The sequence below is a fragment of the Tursiops truncatus genome, chromosome 3 (genome assembly GCF_011762595.2).
Source record: "Tursiops truncatus isolate mTurTru1 chromosome 3, mTurTru1.mat.Y, whole genome shotgun sequence".
NCBI classification, from domain to species: Eukaryota; Metazoa; Chordata; class Mammalia; order Artiodactyla; family Delphinidae; genus Tursiops; species Tursiops truncatus.
The window spans coordinates 165,049,757-165,061,902 of NC_047036.1; the positions used below are offsets into that span (position 1 = coordinate 165,049,757).

Consider the following 12,146-nt stretch of genomic DNA (forward strand, 5'->3'; position numbering starts at 1 on the left):
GACCCTGGCCATGGTCCCCCTCCCCAGCTTACAAGACTGAAGACTCTCCCATTGACCTTAACATGGGCAGCGAAGAACCTCAGGGGTCCCCTGGTCATACTGCAGCCCACCAATCCCTAAAATGGGCTGGAGCTCCCGTTTTCCCTCAGCAGGAAGTAGCCCAGACAGGAACTATGCAGGGCCCCCCACCCTTGGGGATGGCAGACCCAGCCCACAAGCCTGGCCAAAGCCCCCACCACCACCAGCCCCCAGCCAGTGCTGTAACCCTCCTGACACAGTCCCCCAGCCCCCTGCCCCCCAACCAACCCCAATACAGATGCTCAATCTGACCTTTTGACACCAAATTCAGTCGTGGAACCCCGGGGCCCACCCCTGCCAAGATTGCAGCCCCTCACCCCCCAGTCTGAGCTCTAACTGTCACCTCCCCATCCCTCGGATCCAGCCTGCAGCCCCCGCCTCCTAATCTGGACTGTAACCCCCATCTTCCCTCACCTCTGACCTAGACTGTAGCCCTAACCCTCCAACCCCACCTTGAACATCAGACCTCCAGGGCCCCCAGGTCCATGCTGCCCCCGACCCCCTATTTTGAACTGTAGACACCACCCAGTCCTCTCACCCCAGAGCAGGCCCCCACAGGACGCCCCCCCGACCCTCTGCCTAAGTCCCTCACTCCCGCCACGCCGCCTTCCTCCAGGTATCCTATGATGTCAACGGCTTCTGTGAGAGGAACCGTGATGTCCTCTTCTCCGACCTCATAGAGCTGATGCAGACCAGTGAGCAGTGAGTGGTCCCAGGCGGGAGCCTCTGGGCAACTCCTTGTGGGGACGGGGGAGGCCCAGAGACCACCCCGTCTTCCCCAGAGCTCCCATCATGCCATAAACTTTGGGGGGGTGGCTGTGTTTCTAATGACTGGTTCTGATTAAACAGTAGCCCGAGGTCCACAGGGGGAGGCCTAGCAGCAGTTCCTTATGGCCCTTCCAACGCTGCCCTCTGCAAACCCAAGCATCTGTGCTGGTGTGGACAGCTTCCCTTTTTACGCAGTGAAAACACATCTCGCTATGCATTTTTCTGTATTAATATGTATGGATCCATCTCCCTGATCACAGCAGCATACCGGGTTCCATCTTTTTATACCTCAAAATTTTATTCAAGCGCTGCTGTGTACCAGGCATCATTTGAACTTTTGGGGGTAGAGGACTGAACAGGTCAGAGAACACAGCTGCTCTCATCAAGCTGACAGCCAAGTGGCGAGACAGACATTGAACTAGAGGGAAAAAAAGGCAAATAGAGGGCTTCCCTGGTGGCGCAGTGGTTGAGAGTCCGCCTCAATGCAGGGGACACGGGTTCGTGCCCTGGTCCGGGAAGATCCCACATACTGCAGAGCGGCTAGGCCCGTGAGCCATGGCCGCTGAGCCTGCGCGTCCGGAGCCTGTGCTCCGTAATGGGAGAGGCCACAACAGTGAGAGGCCCTCATACCAAAAAAAAAAAAAAAAAAAAAAAGGCAAATAGAATATAGCATGAGTGAAAGTTCTAAGACAGTGGTTCGTATAGTGCTGAAAGTGTGGTTACTAGACCAATAACGTCAGCATCCTCTGAGCTGATTACAAACATAGAGCCTTAGGCTCCACCTCAGAGGGACTGAATCAGAATCTGCATTTTAGCAAGACCTCAGGAGTCATGGGTACATTAGAGTTTGGGAACCACTGATGTAGAACGATGCTGTCCAATATCATTCCACATCCAATAGAACTGAAGCCACACACGTAGTTATTTTTAAATGGCCTGATTCAGGTATAAGTTACATACCATTAAATGCATCCATTTTAAGAAATGGTTTTTAGTGAATGTTCAGAGTTGTACAACCCTCACCACAATCCAGTTTGGAACACGTGCATCGCCCAAAAGATCCTTCATGCCACATTGCAGTCAATCCCCATTCCTGCCACCCGTGTAGTTTTAAACTTTCTGGTAAGCACACTTAAAAAGTAAAAAGGTGTCACACAACAATGTAAACGTACCTAATACCAGTGAATAGTACATTTTTAAATGATTTAAATGGTAAATTGTATGTTGTTTTGTGTATTTTACAAAAGAAAGAAAGAAAAAAAGAAAGCTATGTGTACCTAACAAAACACATCTGCTGGTCAGATTTCGTCTAGGGTTTGTTCTTTTTAAAAAACAGAATTGTAGCAAGAGATTTACCATAGAACTAATTGTCTGTGGAATATTAAACGGTGAAAGAATTTTTTAAGAAAGTAAAACAGGTGAAATTTTTTTAATGTTTTCTTTAGCTCAGTATACCCAAAGTAGCATTTTAATATGCAATCGGTACTAAAAAATTATTGATGAAATACTTACATTCTCTTTTTCCAACCTGCATACTCTTTGAAATCCAGTGTGTGTTTCCGCACTCACAGCATATCTCAGTTTGGACAGGCCACGTTATAAGGGCTTCAGGAACCACGTGGGACCCATGGCTGCCGTATTATAAAGCACAGAGTTAGAGCTGTGGTTCACAAAGTGGGGTCCCTGGACCAGCACCCTCAGCATCACCAGAAATTATTGTTAGAAATTATTGGCCCCCAGCCCAGACCTGTGAATGAGAACCCCCAGGGGCGAGGCCCAGCTATCTGTGTTTCAACAAGCTTCCCTGGTGATTCTGGTGCCCACTGAGGTGTGAGAACCACTGGGACGAGTGTGGAGAAAAACTAAGTTGGTAAGGGGTAGACAGTGAGAAGGGCATCATGCTTTCATTTTTTTTTTTTGCTTTCTTTTAATTGTGATAAAATACACAAAATATAAAATTTACCTTTCTACCCGTTTTAAAGTATACAGCTCAGTGGCATTAAGTATTAAGTACATTCACAATGTTGTATGACAATCACCACGATTAGGTTCAGAAACATTTCATCACCCTAAACACATACTCTGCATCTATTAAGCAGTCCACTTCTTCTGGGTTATGGTGGTTAGGGAAGATCTCACTGAGAAGGAGGAAGAAGCTGTGAATGTAACAATGTTACCAAACTGAACTTGGGCCCCTCGCTCAATGCGCAGCAGAGCCAACCCCCTGACACTAAGTGGTGGTGAAGGAGAGTACAGCGTTTATTGCAGGGCCAAGCAAGGAGAATAGGCAGCTCATACTCAAAAGACCCAAACTCCCTGATAGCTTTCAGGGAAGGGTCTTTAAAGACAGTGTGAGGGAGAGGGTCACAGGGTGTGTGATCAGGTCCGTGCACAATTTTCTGATTGGCTGATGGTGAGGTAACAGAGTGATGTTTCTGGAATCTCCATCATCAACCTTCTGGTTCCAGCCAATCTGGGGTCTATGCACTGGTGGTCAGCATATAATTACCTTCTTCTACCTGATGGGGGTTTTAATATCTGCAAAACAACTCAAGGATATGGCTCAGGATATTATCTATGGCCCTTGAGGAGGAACTAAAAGTCCTTCACTTTGTTTTACGGCTGAACTATTATTATTTTGTCTTGCTTGGCTGCTTTCCTTTGTTTCTGCATGTTCTCACTTTCCTGATTAAATTTGCTCAGAGAAGGCCTGGGAGGCTAAAGCTTTTCTAAAAACAAGAGGCAGGGGACATGGCGGGGGATTCTGTCTCCGGGAAGGCCCCACAGGGTCCTGCTTGGTTTCACCAGAGTGAATTTAACAGATCCCCTGTTGATGGACACTTAGGTTGTGCCCATCTATGGTTATCACAAACAGACCTACAGCGACAAGATCCTTGTCCATATTTCTTTGCACACACGTGCAAGCCTGTGCCTGTAAGACGGTTCCTCCCAGGGGACCTGCCCCTGTTGCCCAAGATGCTGCATCACTTAGCTTAACTTTGTTCTATTTTACTTGCTACCCAAGTCATACATGGTCATGGAGGAAAAAGTAACAGTACAAATAAATCAAGGAACCAGAAGGACAAAACCAACTTTCTGATTTTCACCATCACACCCCCTAGCATTAAGGGAGAACCATACTGTACAGCATGTCCTCTGCATCCCAGGCACCTAGACAGCCCACCTCTGGGAGGGCATCCAAGTTCTAGCTGCACCTCCGACCTCCCCTCTATCCCTGCCCAGGGCCTTCCTCCGGATGCTCTTTCCCGAGAAGCTGGATGTAGAAAAGAAGGGCCGCCCCAGTACAGCTGGCTCCAAGATCAAGGTGGGCATGGGGAGGGATGGGTCCATTTCCCTCATTCCAAGGTCAATCCCTCCCCCATCCCAGGGCCTCTGCCCCTCCCTCTGGCACCCTCTGTTCACCAGGGCCTTCATCCAGCTCTGGGGTTAAGGAGCTTGGACCAGCTTCCTTAATGTCCTCCTAACTCCCTAAATCCAGAAGTGAACCATCATCCTAATGTTTTTTGTTTTTTTGGTATTTTGGTCATGTCACTTTTTTCTTCATTGTGGTAAAATATGCATAAAATTTACCATTTTAACCATCTTTAAGTATACATCTCAGCAGCACTAAGCACGTTTGCATTCGTGCCACCACCCTCACCATCCATCTCCAGAACTTTCTCATCTTCCCAAACTGAAACTCCGTCCCCATGAAACACTCACTCCTCATCCCCTCCCCCAGCCCCTGGCCCCCACCATCTAGTTCCTGTCTCTATGGATTTGACCCTTCTAGGGACCTGCTATAAATGGAATCAGACAGCATTTATCCTTTTGTGACTGGTTTATTTCACTGAGCATATCTTCAAGGTTCAAGCATGTGTCAGAATTTCCTTCCTTTTTAAGGCTGAATAATACTCCATTTACGGATATACCGTTTTTTCTTACCCATTCCTGCACTGATGGACACTTGGGCTGTTTTCACCTTTTGGCTATTGTGAATAGTGCTGCTATGAACATGGGTGTCCCATCCTAATAATATTTCAATAACCATATATGGGGCACTTATCAGTGCTGGCAGCAAACACAAGACATTTTACAGACGTGGGACTTAGTCCCATCTGGCAGATGGCAGGCCAAGGCTCAGAGAGGCGCAGTCACTGGCCCAGAGCTGTGATCACACACCGGGGTCTCTCCTGCCGCTCCCCCGATCCTCCCACCTGGAATAATTTCCTTTCTAGTCTCCCCTGAGGGACTAAAATGCACAACCCTAGCCTCTCAGACACACACACATGATTCTCTGCTTCCAAAGTACTGTGCCCCAAAGGACAAGCAGAAATTTCTGGGCAACATGTTCCCGCGTGCTCAGTTACTCCATCAACAAACGTTAAACAAGAGAAGCCACCGCAAGGAGAAGCCCGCGCACCACAAACGAACAGTAGCCCCCGCTCGTCACAACTAGAGCAAGCCCGCATGCAGCAACGAAGACCCAACGCAGCCAAAATTAATTAATTAATTTTAAAAAAAAGTTCACTGAGCACTTATTATGTGCCAGGCTAAGTGGTGAATATGGCAGACATGTGAGCTCCTGGTTTTCGGTTTGAGGGCCAGGTAGACGCACGATATCAGCCCCATGTGATGTGTGCTAACAGAGTCACATATGGAATGGACCAGGGACACCTGAGCCCGTGGTCCGTCAGGTGCCACACACCCAGCCAGTGTGTCCTGTTTCTTGTATTCAGGGTGGGAAGAGAGAGGGGCCAGAGGGTCCCATCTGTGCTCCCCACCCCCACTTTCTCCCCGCTCCCTTAGAAACAAGCCAATGACTTGGTATCCACGCTGAAGAGGTGCACCCCCCACTACATCCGCTGCATCAAGCCCAACGAGACCAAGAGGCCCCGTGATTGGGAGGAGAACAGGTGACACCCCCGCCCCGCCTGGGCCAGTCCACACCAGCTGACCCTCCCTTCACAACCCCCCCAGGGTCATGGGACCCATCAAAGGGCTCACCCAAGCCGACCCCTAGGACCAATGCAAAACCCCTCAGGGCCCCAGGGTTATACCTAACACTGATCAAGACCCCAACGGAGGACCCCAGACTGTCTGTAGGATGCCCCAGGGACTAACACAGTCCTCCTCATTCCCCAAACCCCACGTGCCACCCCCTGAAACTGAAACTGACCCCCGAACACAGATCCCCCAGAACCGAGGCCCCCTCAATGCACAAAACTAACCCTCAAGCAGGCCCCTGTGTCCAGCAGTGAACCTCCCTCCCTAGACCTCAGAACTCACCCCCTAAACTGCCTCCAGCACGAATCCAGACACCTCCCCCCAACTCCCAGGGGACTCAGGCTGCCCTCCCTCCAGGGTCAAGCACCAGGTGGAGTATCTGGGCCTAAAGGAGAACATCAGGGTGCGCCGGGCAGGCTTCGCCTACCGCCGCCAGTTTGCCAAGTTCCTGCAGAGGTGAGGCGCCCTCCACCACACACACCCTGGCCCCAACACCCAGCCGCCCTGCTAGCTGCTCAAACCCTCCCCTGCTCTCCCCCTCCAGGTATGCTATTCTGACCCCCGAGACGTGGCCGCACTGGCGTGGGGACGAGCGTCAGGGGGTCCAGCACTTGCTGCGGGCGGTCAACATGGAGCCAGACCAGTACCAGATGGGGAGCACCAAGGTCTTCGTCAAGAACCCTGAGTCCGTAAGTGTGTGTGAGAGACAGACAGACAGACACCAGCATCACCTGCACGGTCCTGCTCTTCAGGCCCCTGTGCGACTGTGGGCATGCTTCCTCTCCCCTCCAAGCCTCAGTTTCTCCATTTGGAAAGTGGGGAGAGTCATAGCCACACTGCAGGATCAGGGCGAGGATGAGACAAAACAGAAAGTCCGAGGCATGGTGCCTGGCATGTAGTAGGTGCTCAAAAAAACTAAATTAGCTGAACAGTCCATGGTGGCCAGGAAGCAGGTGAAGAAATGCATGGCCACCTGTGCTGACATCCCCTTGGAGGAGATAAGAACTCACAGCTTATCCAGAATATGTCTTTTTCTATATATTTTTTTTTGGCCGTTCCATACAGCTTGCAGGATCTTAGTTCCCCCCCAGGGATTGAACCCGTGCCCCCTGCAGTGGAAGCATGGAGTCCTAACTACTGGACCGTCAGGGAATTCCCAGCTCTTAGCCTTTTATGAAAAGGCTAGAAGCACCACTGACATTATGCCACCTCTGCTTCCAGGGGCAAAAGGAAACAAACAAAGCAGCAATGACAAAGAAGTTCTGGGGATCTAATGTACAGTGCAGTGATTACGGTTGACAGTACTGTATTATATACCTGAAATTTGCTAAGAGAGTAGATCTTCAATGTTCTCACCACAAGAAAGACATGGTAATTATGTGACAGGACAGAGGGGTTAGCTAACCTAGGTGGTAATCATTTTGCAACATATATGTGCATCAAATTAACTCAGGTACACTTTAAACTTACGCGGTGTTATACGTCAGTTATATCTCAATAAAGCTGGCGGGGGAAGTTTTTTAAAAAGCAACAATGACAAGAAGAACGAAAAAACAAGGCTAGGAATCCCCTAAGGGCCCATCTGGCCCCCTGCTTCAGTGCACAGATTGGAAAGCACACAGGGAAATGGTCATCTCAATGAGCTGTATTGGTTCACCAGATTCCCAAGGGAATCTTAGGTTCCCCAGCCCAGGACAAGCTGTAGCACCAGGGAAAGGTATGCTGGGGACGTGGGCCAGGCCCAGCTGGGTGCCCATCCCCTGCATAATCACGGCACCTGCTCTATAGCATCTCAGGGACTTTATGAAGACAACCAGGAGATTGTCTGCATGATTCCCTTGATGTTACTGTAACTTACAAGTAACTATTCTCTCATCAAAGCAAAAACATAACACAGTGGGGTGGAGCCTCTAGAGATTGCATAGCTACAAAAATAATCTATCTTGGGAGGTCCAGATTCTTCATCCCCCAAGTGTGTCTGCATCTACCTCCTAGAGCTTTTCCCTATGGAGGCGCTTTGCTCCAAGAAATAAAAACAGTCTAGAATCAAAAGCACACAATGTAGATATTGTTAGCAGTAGAAACTCAGCACAAACCAAAATTGTCCAAGGCTAAAACTGCACCTGGAAGAATTTAAGTGGTAATAGATAAGAAAGAAAGGAAAGAGGGAGCAGAAGGGAAAAAAAAAAAAGGAAAATGGGAGGGAAAGAGAGAGAAAGAGAATCCATCTCGCTGGTTACTGGCGGATTGTAGTATCTGACTCTGAAAGGAAAAGATAAAAATTGACACTGAAAAAAAACAGACAAAATAAAGCTAGCGCTGCCTAAGACGATAGAAGGTAAAATCAAATTTTGACCAAAATTGCAGTCTGCACATTTTGAGGTGGAGAAGGGGAACCAGCTGGAAATAATGACATTCACAAAGGTAAAAGCTTGCTGGGAAAGTTTTATAAGGAAAAAGACTGAAATTTTGCACAGGAAAAAAAACCTGATCCTGATGAGAATAATTTTAGTAAAACGGAAACAATGTAACTGTGCTAGGTCAAAAACTGATCAAAGAATTGAATTACTTAATGGAGTTGGAGCCTTTCTCAACTAAAAAGGCACTTATGTTAGATTTGGGTTTTGTTTCTTCTAAACGTGGACTCAAAATGCCTTGAATGCTTTACACACCTATCGGCCTTCACGGCCCATCATCCCAGGTGTATTCGTTTCCCAGGGCTACTATAACGAAGTATCTGGATGGCTTAACCCAACAGAAATTTAATTTCTCACATTTCTGGAGGCTAGAAATCCAAAACCAAGAGCAGGGCCACGCTCCCTCTGAAGTTTCCAGGAAAGGATCCTCCTTCGCCTTTCCCTAACTTCTGGCGATTGCCAGCAATCCTTGGCATTCCTTGGTGTGTGGACGTATCACCTCTACATCCTTAGTGTATAGTCTCTGCCTCTGGCATCACATGGCCTTCTCCTCCGTGTGTCTGGGTCCACATTTCCCTCTTCTTATAAGGACACCAGTCAGGCTGGATTTAGGGCTCACCCTACTCCAGTATAACCTCATGTTATCTTGATTACATCTGCAAAGACCCTCTTTCCAGATGAGGTCACAATCATAAGTTCCCACCGAGTGGATAGGAGTTTTGGGAGAACGCTATTCAGCCCAGTACACCAGGGCCAAGCTCAGATTTGGGGCACGCCCACCCCTGCCTGTCCCAGCATAAAGGAGATGCCGTTAAAACTCCGGAGACAGGAAGATACATTTCCCAAACTGAAAACACATCCTCTTCACTGGGCAGAAATCACAAGGTTGGAGGACACTTGTCCTGGTTGACTGGCCCACCCCCAGTTCTGCATGGCTGGTCTCCCTTTACTTGTAACTGTCCTTCCCTCGGCAAACCACAGAATGCATTTACGTGCCCTCCAGACACCCTATACAAGGCATTACTTGAATGTGCTTTGCACACATACCCATGGACCCACAAAGTATTGGTCTGAGAATCAAAAGAAGATGTAAATGCTAGTCAACTCCCGGCAACCTGTGAACCTGAGATTTTTTTTTTTCCTGGTGAGAACTCTCCACTTTTTATGAACAGTTATTAAACACCCACAGCTTTAAAAGTCCTTCAAGGTATATATTTTTAAAGTGAGAATTCTTTTAGTCCTGGCAGGGAAGCCTGGGGTTTCTGGGAGACATCAGCCACCTTGGTCAGCAAAGTGGCAGCCATGCTTTCAGCAGTGATGTGATATTTGTGTATTTGAGAAACCCCTCTGGGTGAAATGTCAATTATTTTTCTAAATGAAGCCCGACTTTATTTTCAATACTTTTCCCATTTTCACTGATTGACAATGCTGTACCTTCTGTCACTAAATTTCCATTTGAATTATGACATTTCCCCATCATCCATCCTGGTCCAACTGGTTGTTCTATTCTTTGACCAGCACCCCATTGTTTTTATTACTGTAGATTTGTAATATTTTCATATCCAGTAGTTTTCTTTCCCTGATATAGTCACCAGTTATTATTCCAGATGACCTGCTCTAATATAGTTTATTCTCTAAGTCCCCTGTGGGTGGAGACTCTTAAAATTCAAAAGCCTTGGGCTTCCCTGGTGGTGCAGTGGTTGAGAGTCCGCCTGCCGATGCAGGGGACACGGGTTCGTGCCCCGGTCCGGGAAGATCCCACATGCTGCAGAGCGGCTGGGCCCGTGAGCCATGGCCGCTGAGCCTGCGCATCTGGAGCCTGTGCTCCACAACAGGAGAGGCCACAACAGTGAGAGGCCCGCATACCGCAAAAAAGAAAAAAAAATTCAAAAGACTTTTCTCTGCTTTCTATGAAAGCTTCCTTTCCAGGGCTGCCACGGATGGGTGTGCAGGTTGTATACTGCACAACCATGTGGTAGCCGGTCACATCCCAGTCCTATCCATCAGATTTTCACATCTGCAGTACTTTGTTGGTTTTCCAAGATGCACACTGGTTTGCATTTCTAACATCTCTGAAACTGAAGTGTACCTCACATGGATGACATGCCATAGCTTAATTAGCATGAGAAACCATGATGTTTTATCGTTTCCGGTAAGACCACACAGCTAGTAAGTGGCAGAGCTGGGATTTGAACCCAGCAAGACAAACCTGCAGTTATAATTTAATGCAGAAGATTGTGCCCCATATTGGGACCCTGGGTCCGGTCATTTGGAGAAAGACAAAATTTTTTGCCCACAGCGTAAGAGCATGTGTGCGGGTGCCTGTCAGCAAGAGCACGTGGGTGGGGTGGGCTCGGGGGAAACTGGAGACTGTGTTCCCCGGGGAGATGCCAGGACCCACCGGCCCTCCTTCTTGCCTAGCTCTTCCTTCTGGAGGAGATGCGAGAGCGCAAGTTCGATGGCTTTGCCCGCACCATCCAGAAGGCCTGGCGGCGCCACGTGGCAATCCGGAAGTACGAGGAGATGCGGGAGGAAGGTGAGAGGCTGCAGGTGGGAGGCTGGGGCTGAGGACAGAGGGGCCTGGAGGAGCCAGGCTGTGATCTCTGCCCCTCACCCTGTGTCGCCGCAGCTTCCAACATCCTGCTGAACAAGAAGGAGCGGAGACGGAACAGCATCAATAGGAACTTCGTTGGGGACTACCTGGGGCTGGAGGAGCGGCCGGAGCTGCGTCAGTTCCTGGGCAAGAGGGAGCGAGTGGACTTTGCTGACTCGGTCAACAAGTACGACCGCCGCTTCAAGGTGAGGCACTAGCAGGTGGCCACATCTGGGACCCTGACCCCAGCCTGGCCACTCCCCACCAGAGGTACACCCTCCCCTGGCCCAGACATACCTGCCCACAGGTGTAGGCTCAACTAATGTAAATACAGCTGTCCATCAAATACGCCCTCGTGTAGCCCAGACACACCTGTCCATCAGATACATCTTCACCTGGCCAGACACATCTGTCCATAATTACACACTCACCTTGTTCAGAAGCCCTGACCACAGATTCACTTTCCCTTATCCTGGACATACCTATCCATTAGGTGGTACATTCTCACCCAGTCTAGACAGACCTCTCAGTTAGACACACCTTCACTTGGCTCAAATGCACCTGTGCACAGGTAAACTCTCATCGGTCCTGGGCGCCCATGTCCAGCAGGCATACCTTCACCTACCCTGTACCTGTTCACTGCCCAGAAACCCCTTTCTAGCCAATATACCCTTACTTAACCTCCTGTTTCTTATATAAAGTAACCACTCATGTAGCTTCACATGGAGGGACCCTCACCTGACCTGTCCTTCACCTGACCTGCCAGCGCTACCTCTCTGCCTGGGGTTGATCCCCTGGGGCCAGGCTGCCGATGCCCGGGGCTCCTGCCACCAGTCTCTCTGGTTTTGCATCCTCATAGGCCATCAAGAGGGACTTGATCCTGACGCCCAAGTGTGTATATGTGATCGGGCGGGAGAAGGTGAAGAAGGGACCTGAGAAGGGCCAGGTGCGTGAGGTCCTGAAGAAGAAGCTGGAGATCCAGGCCTTACGGGGAGTTTCCCTCAGGTGGGGCTCCCACAGGCACCCCCGCCAGCCCCCTTCATTCTCAGCTGCCCTCTTACTTGTTACCCCATCTGTCACCCTGAACGTCTTACCTGCTGCTGTACCTGCAACCTTCACTTGGTCCTACCTGTCACCTTCACCTGCCCTCGCATTCATGATCCTTATTTGCCAACAGCACCTGTCCCCTCACCTGACCCTTACCACCTTTTCCAGCTCCTTGCCACCTCTCCCGTTTCCCCCCACCTGTGTAACCCCTCACTTGCCCCTTACCTGACCCCTGA

At 49.4% G+C, this 12,146-nt stretch overlaps 1 protein-coding gene across 2 annotated transcripts in view; it reads left to right on the top strand.

Annotated features, from left to right (window-relative positions):
- MYO1F (myosin IF) overlaps positions 1 to 12,146 on the top strand; it is a 32,105-nt gene that overhangs the window by 16,561 nt on the left and 3,398 nt on the right. For both annotated transcript variants that reach the window (XM_033854424.2, XM_033854423.1), the window contains exons 15-22: positions 695 to 780; positions 4,090 to 4,171; positions 5,656 to 5,762; positions 6,211 to 6,309; positions 6,398 to 6,542; positions 10,692 to 10,806; positions 10,900 to 11,069; positions 11,723 to 11,868. In XM_033854424.2, coding sequence (XP_033710315.1) covers positions 695 to 780; positions 4,090 to 4,171; positions 5,656 to 5,762; positions 6,211 to 6,309; positions 6,398 to 6,542; positions 10,692 to 10,806; positions 10,900 to 11,069; positions 11,723 to 11,868 — 950 coding nt within the window. The remainder of the gene's footprint in view (positions 1 to 694; positions 781 to 4,089; positions 4,172 to 5,655; positions 5,763 to 6,210; positions 6,310 to 6,397; positions 6,543 to 10,691; positions 10,807 to 10,899; positions 11,070 to 11,722; positions 11,869 to 12,146) is intronic.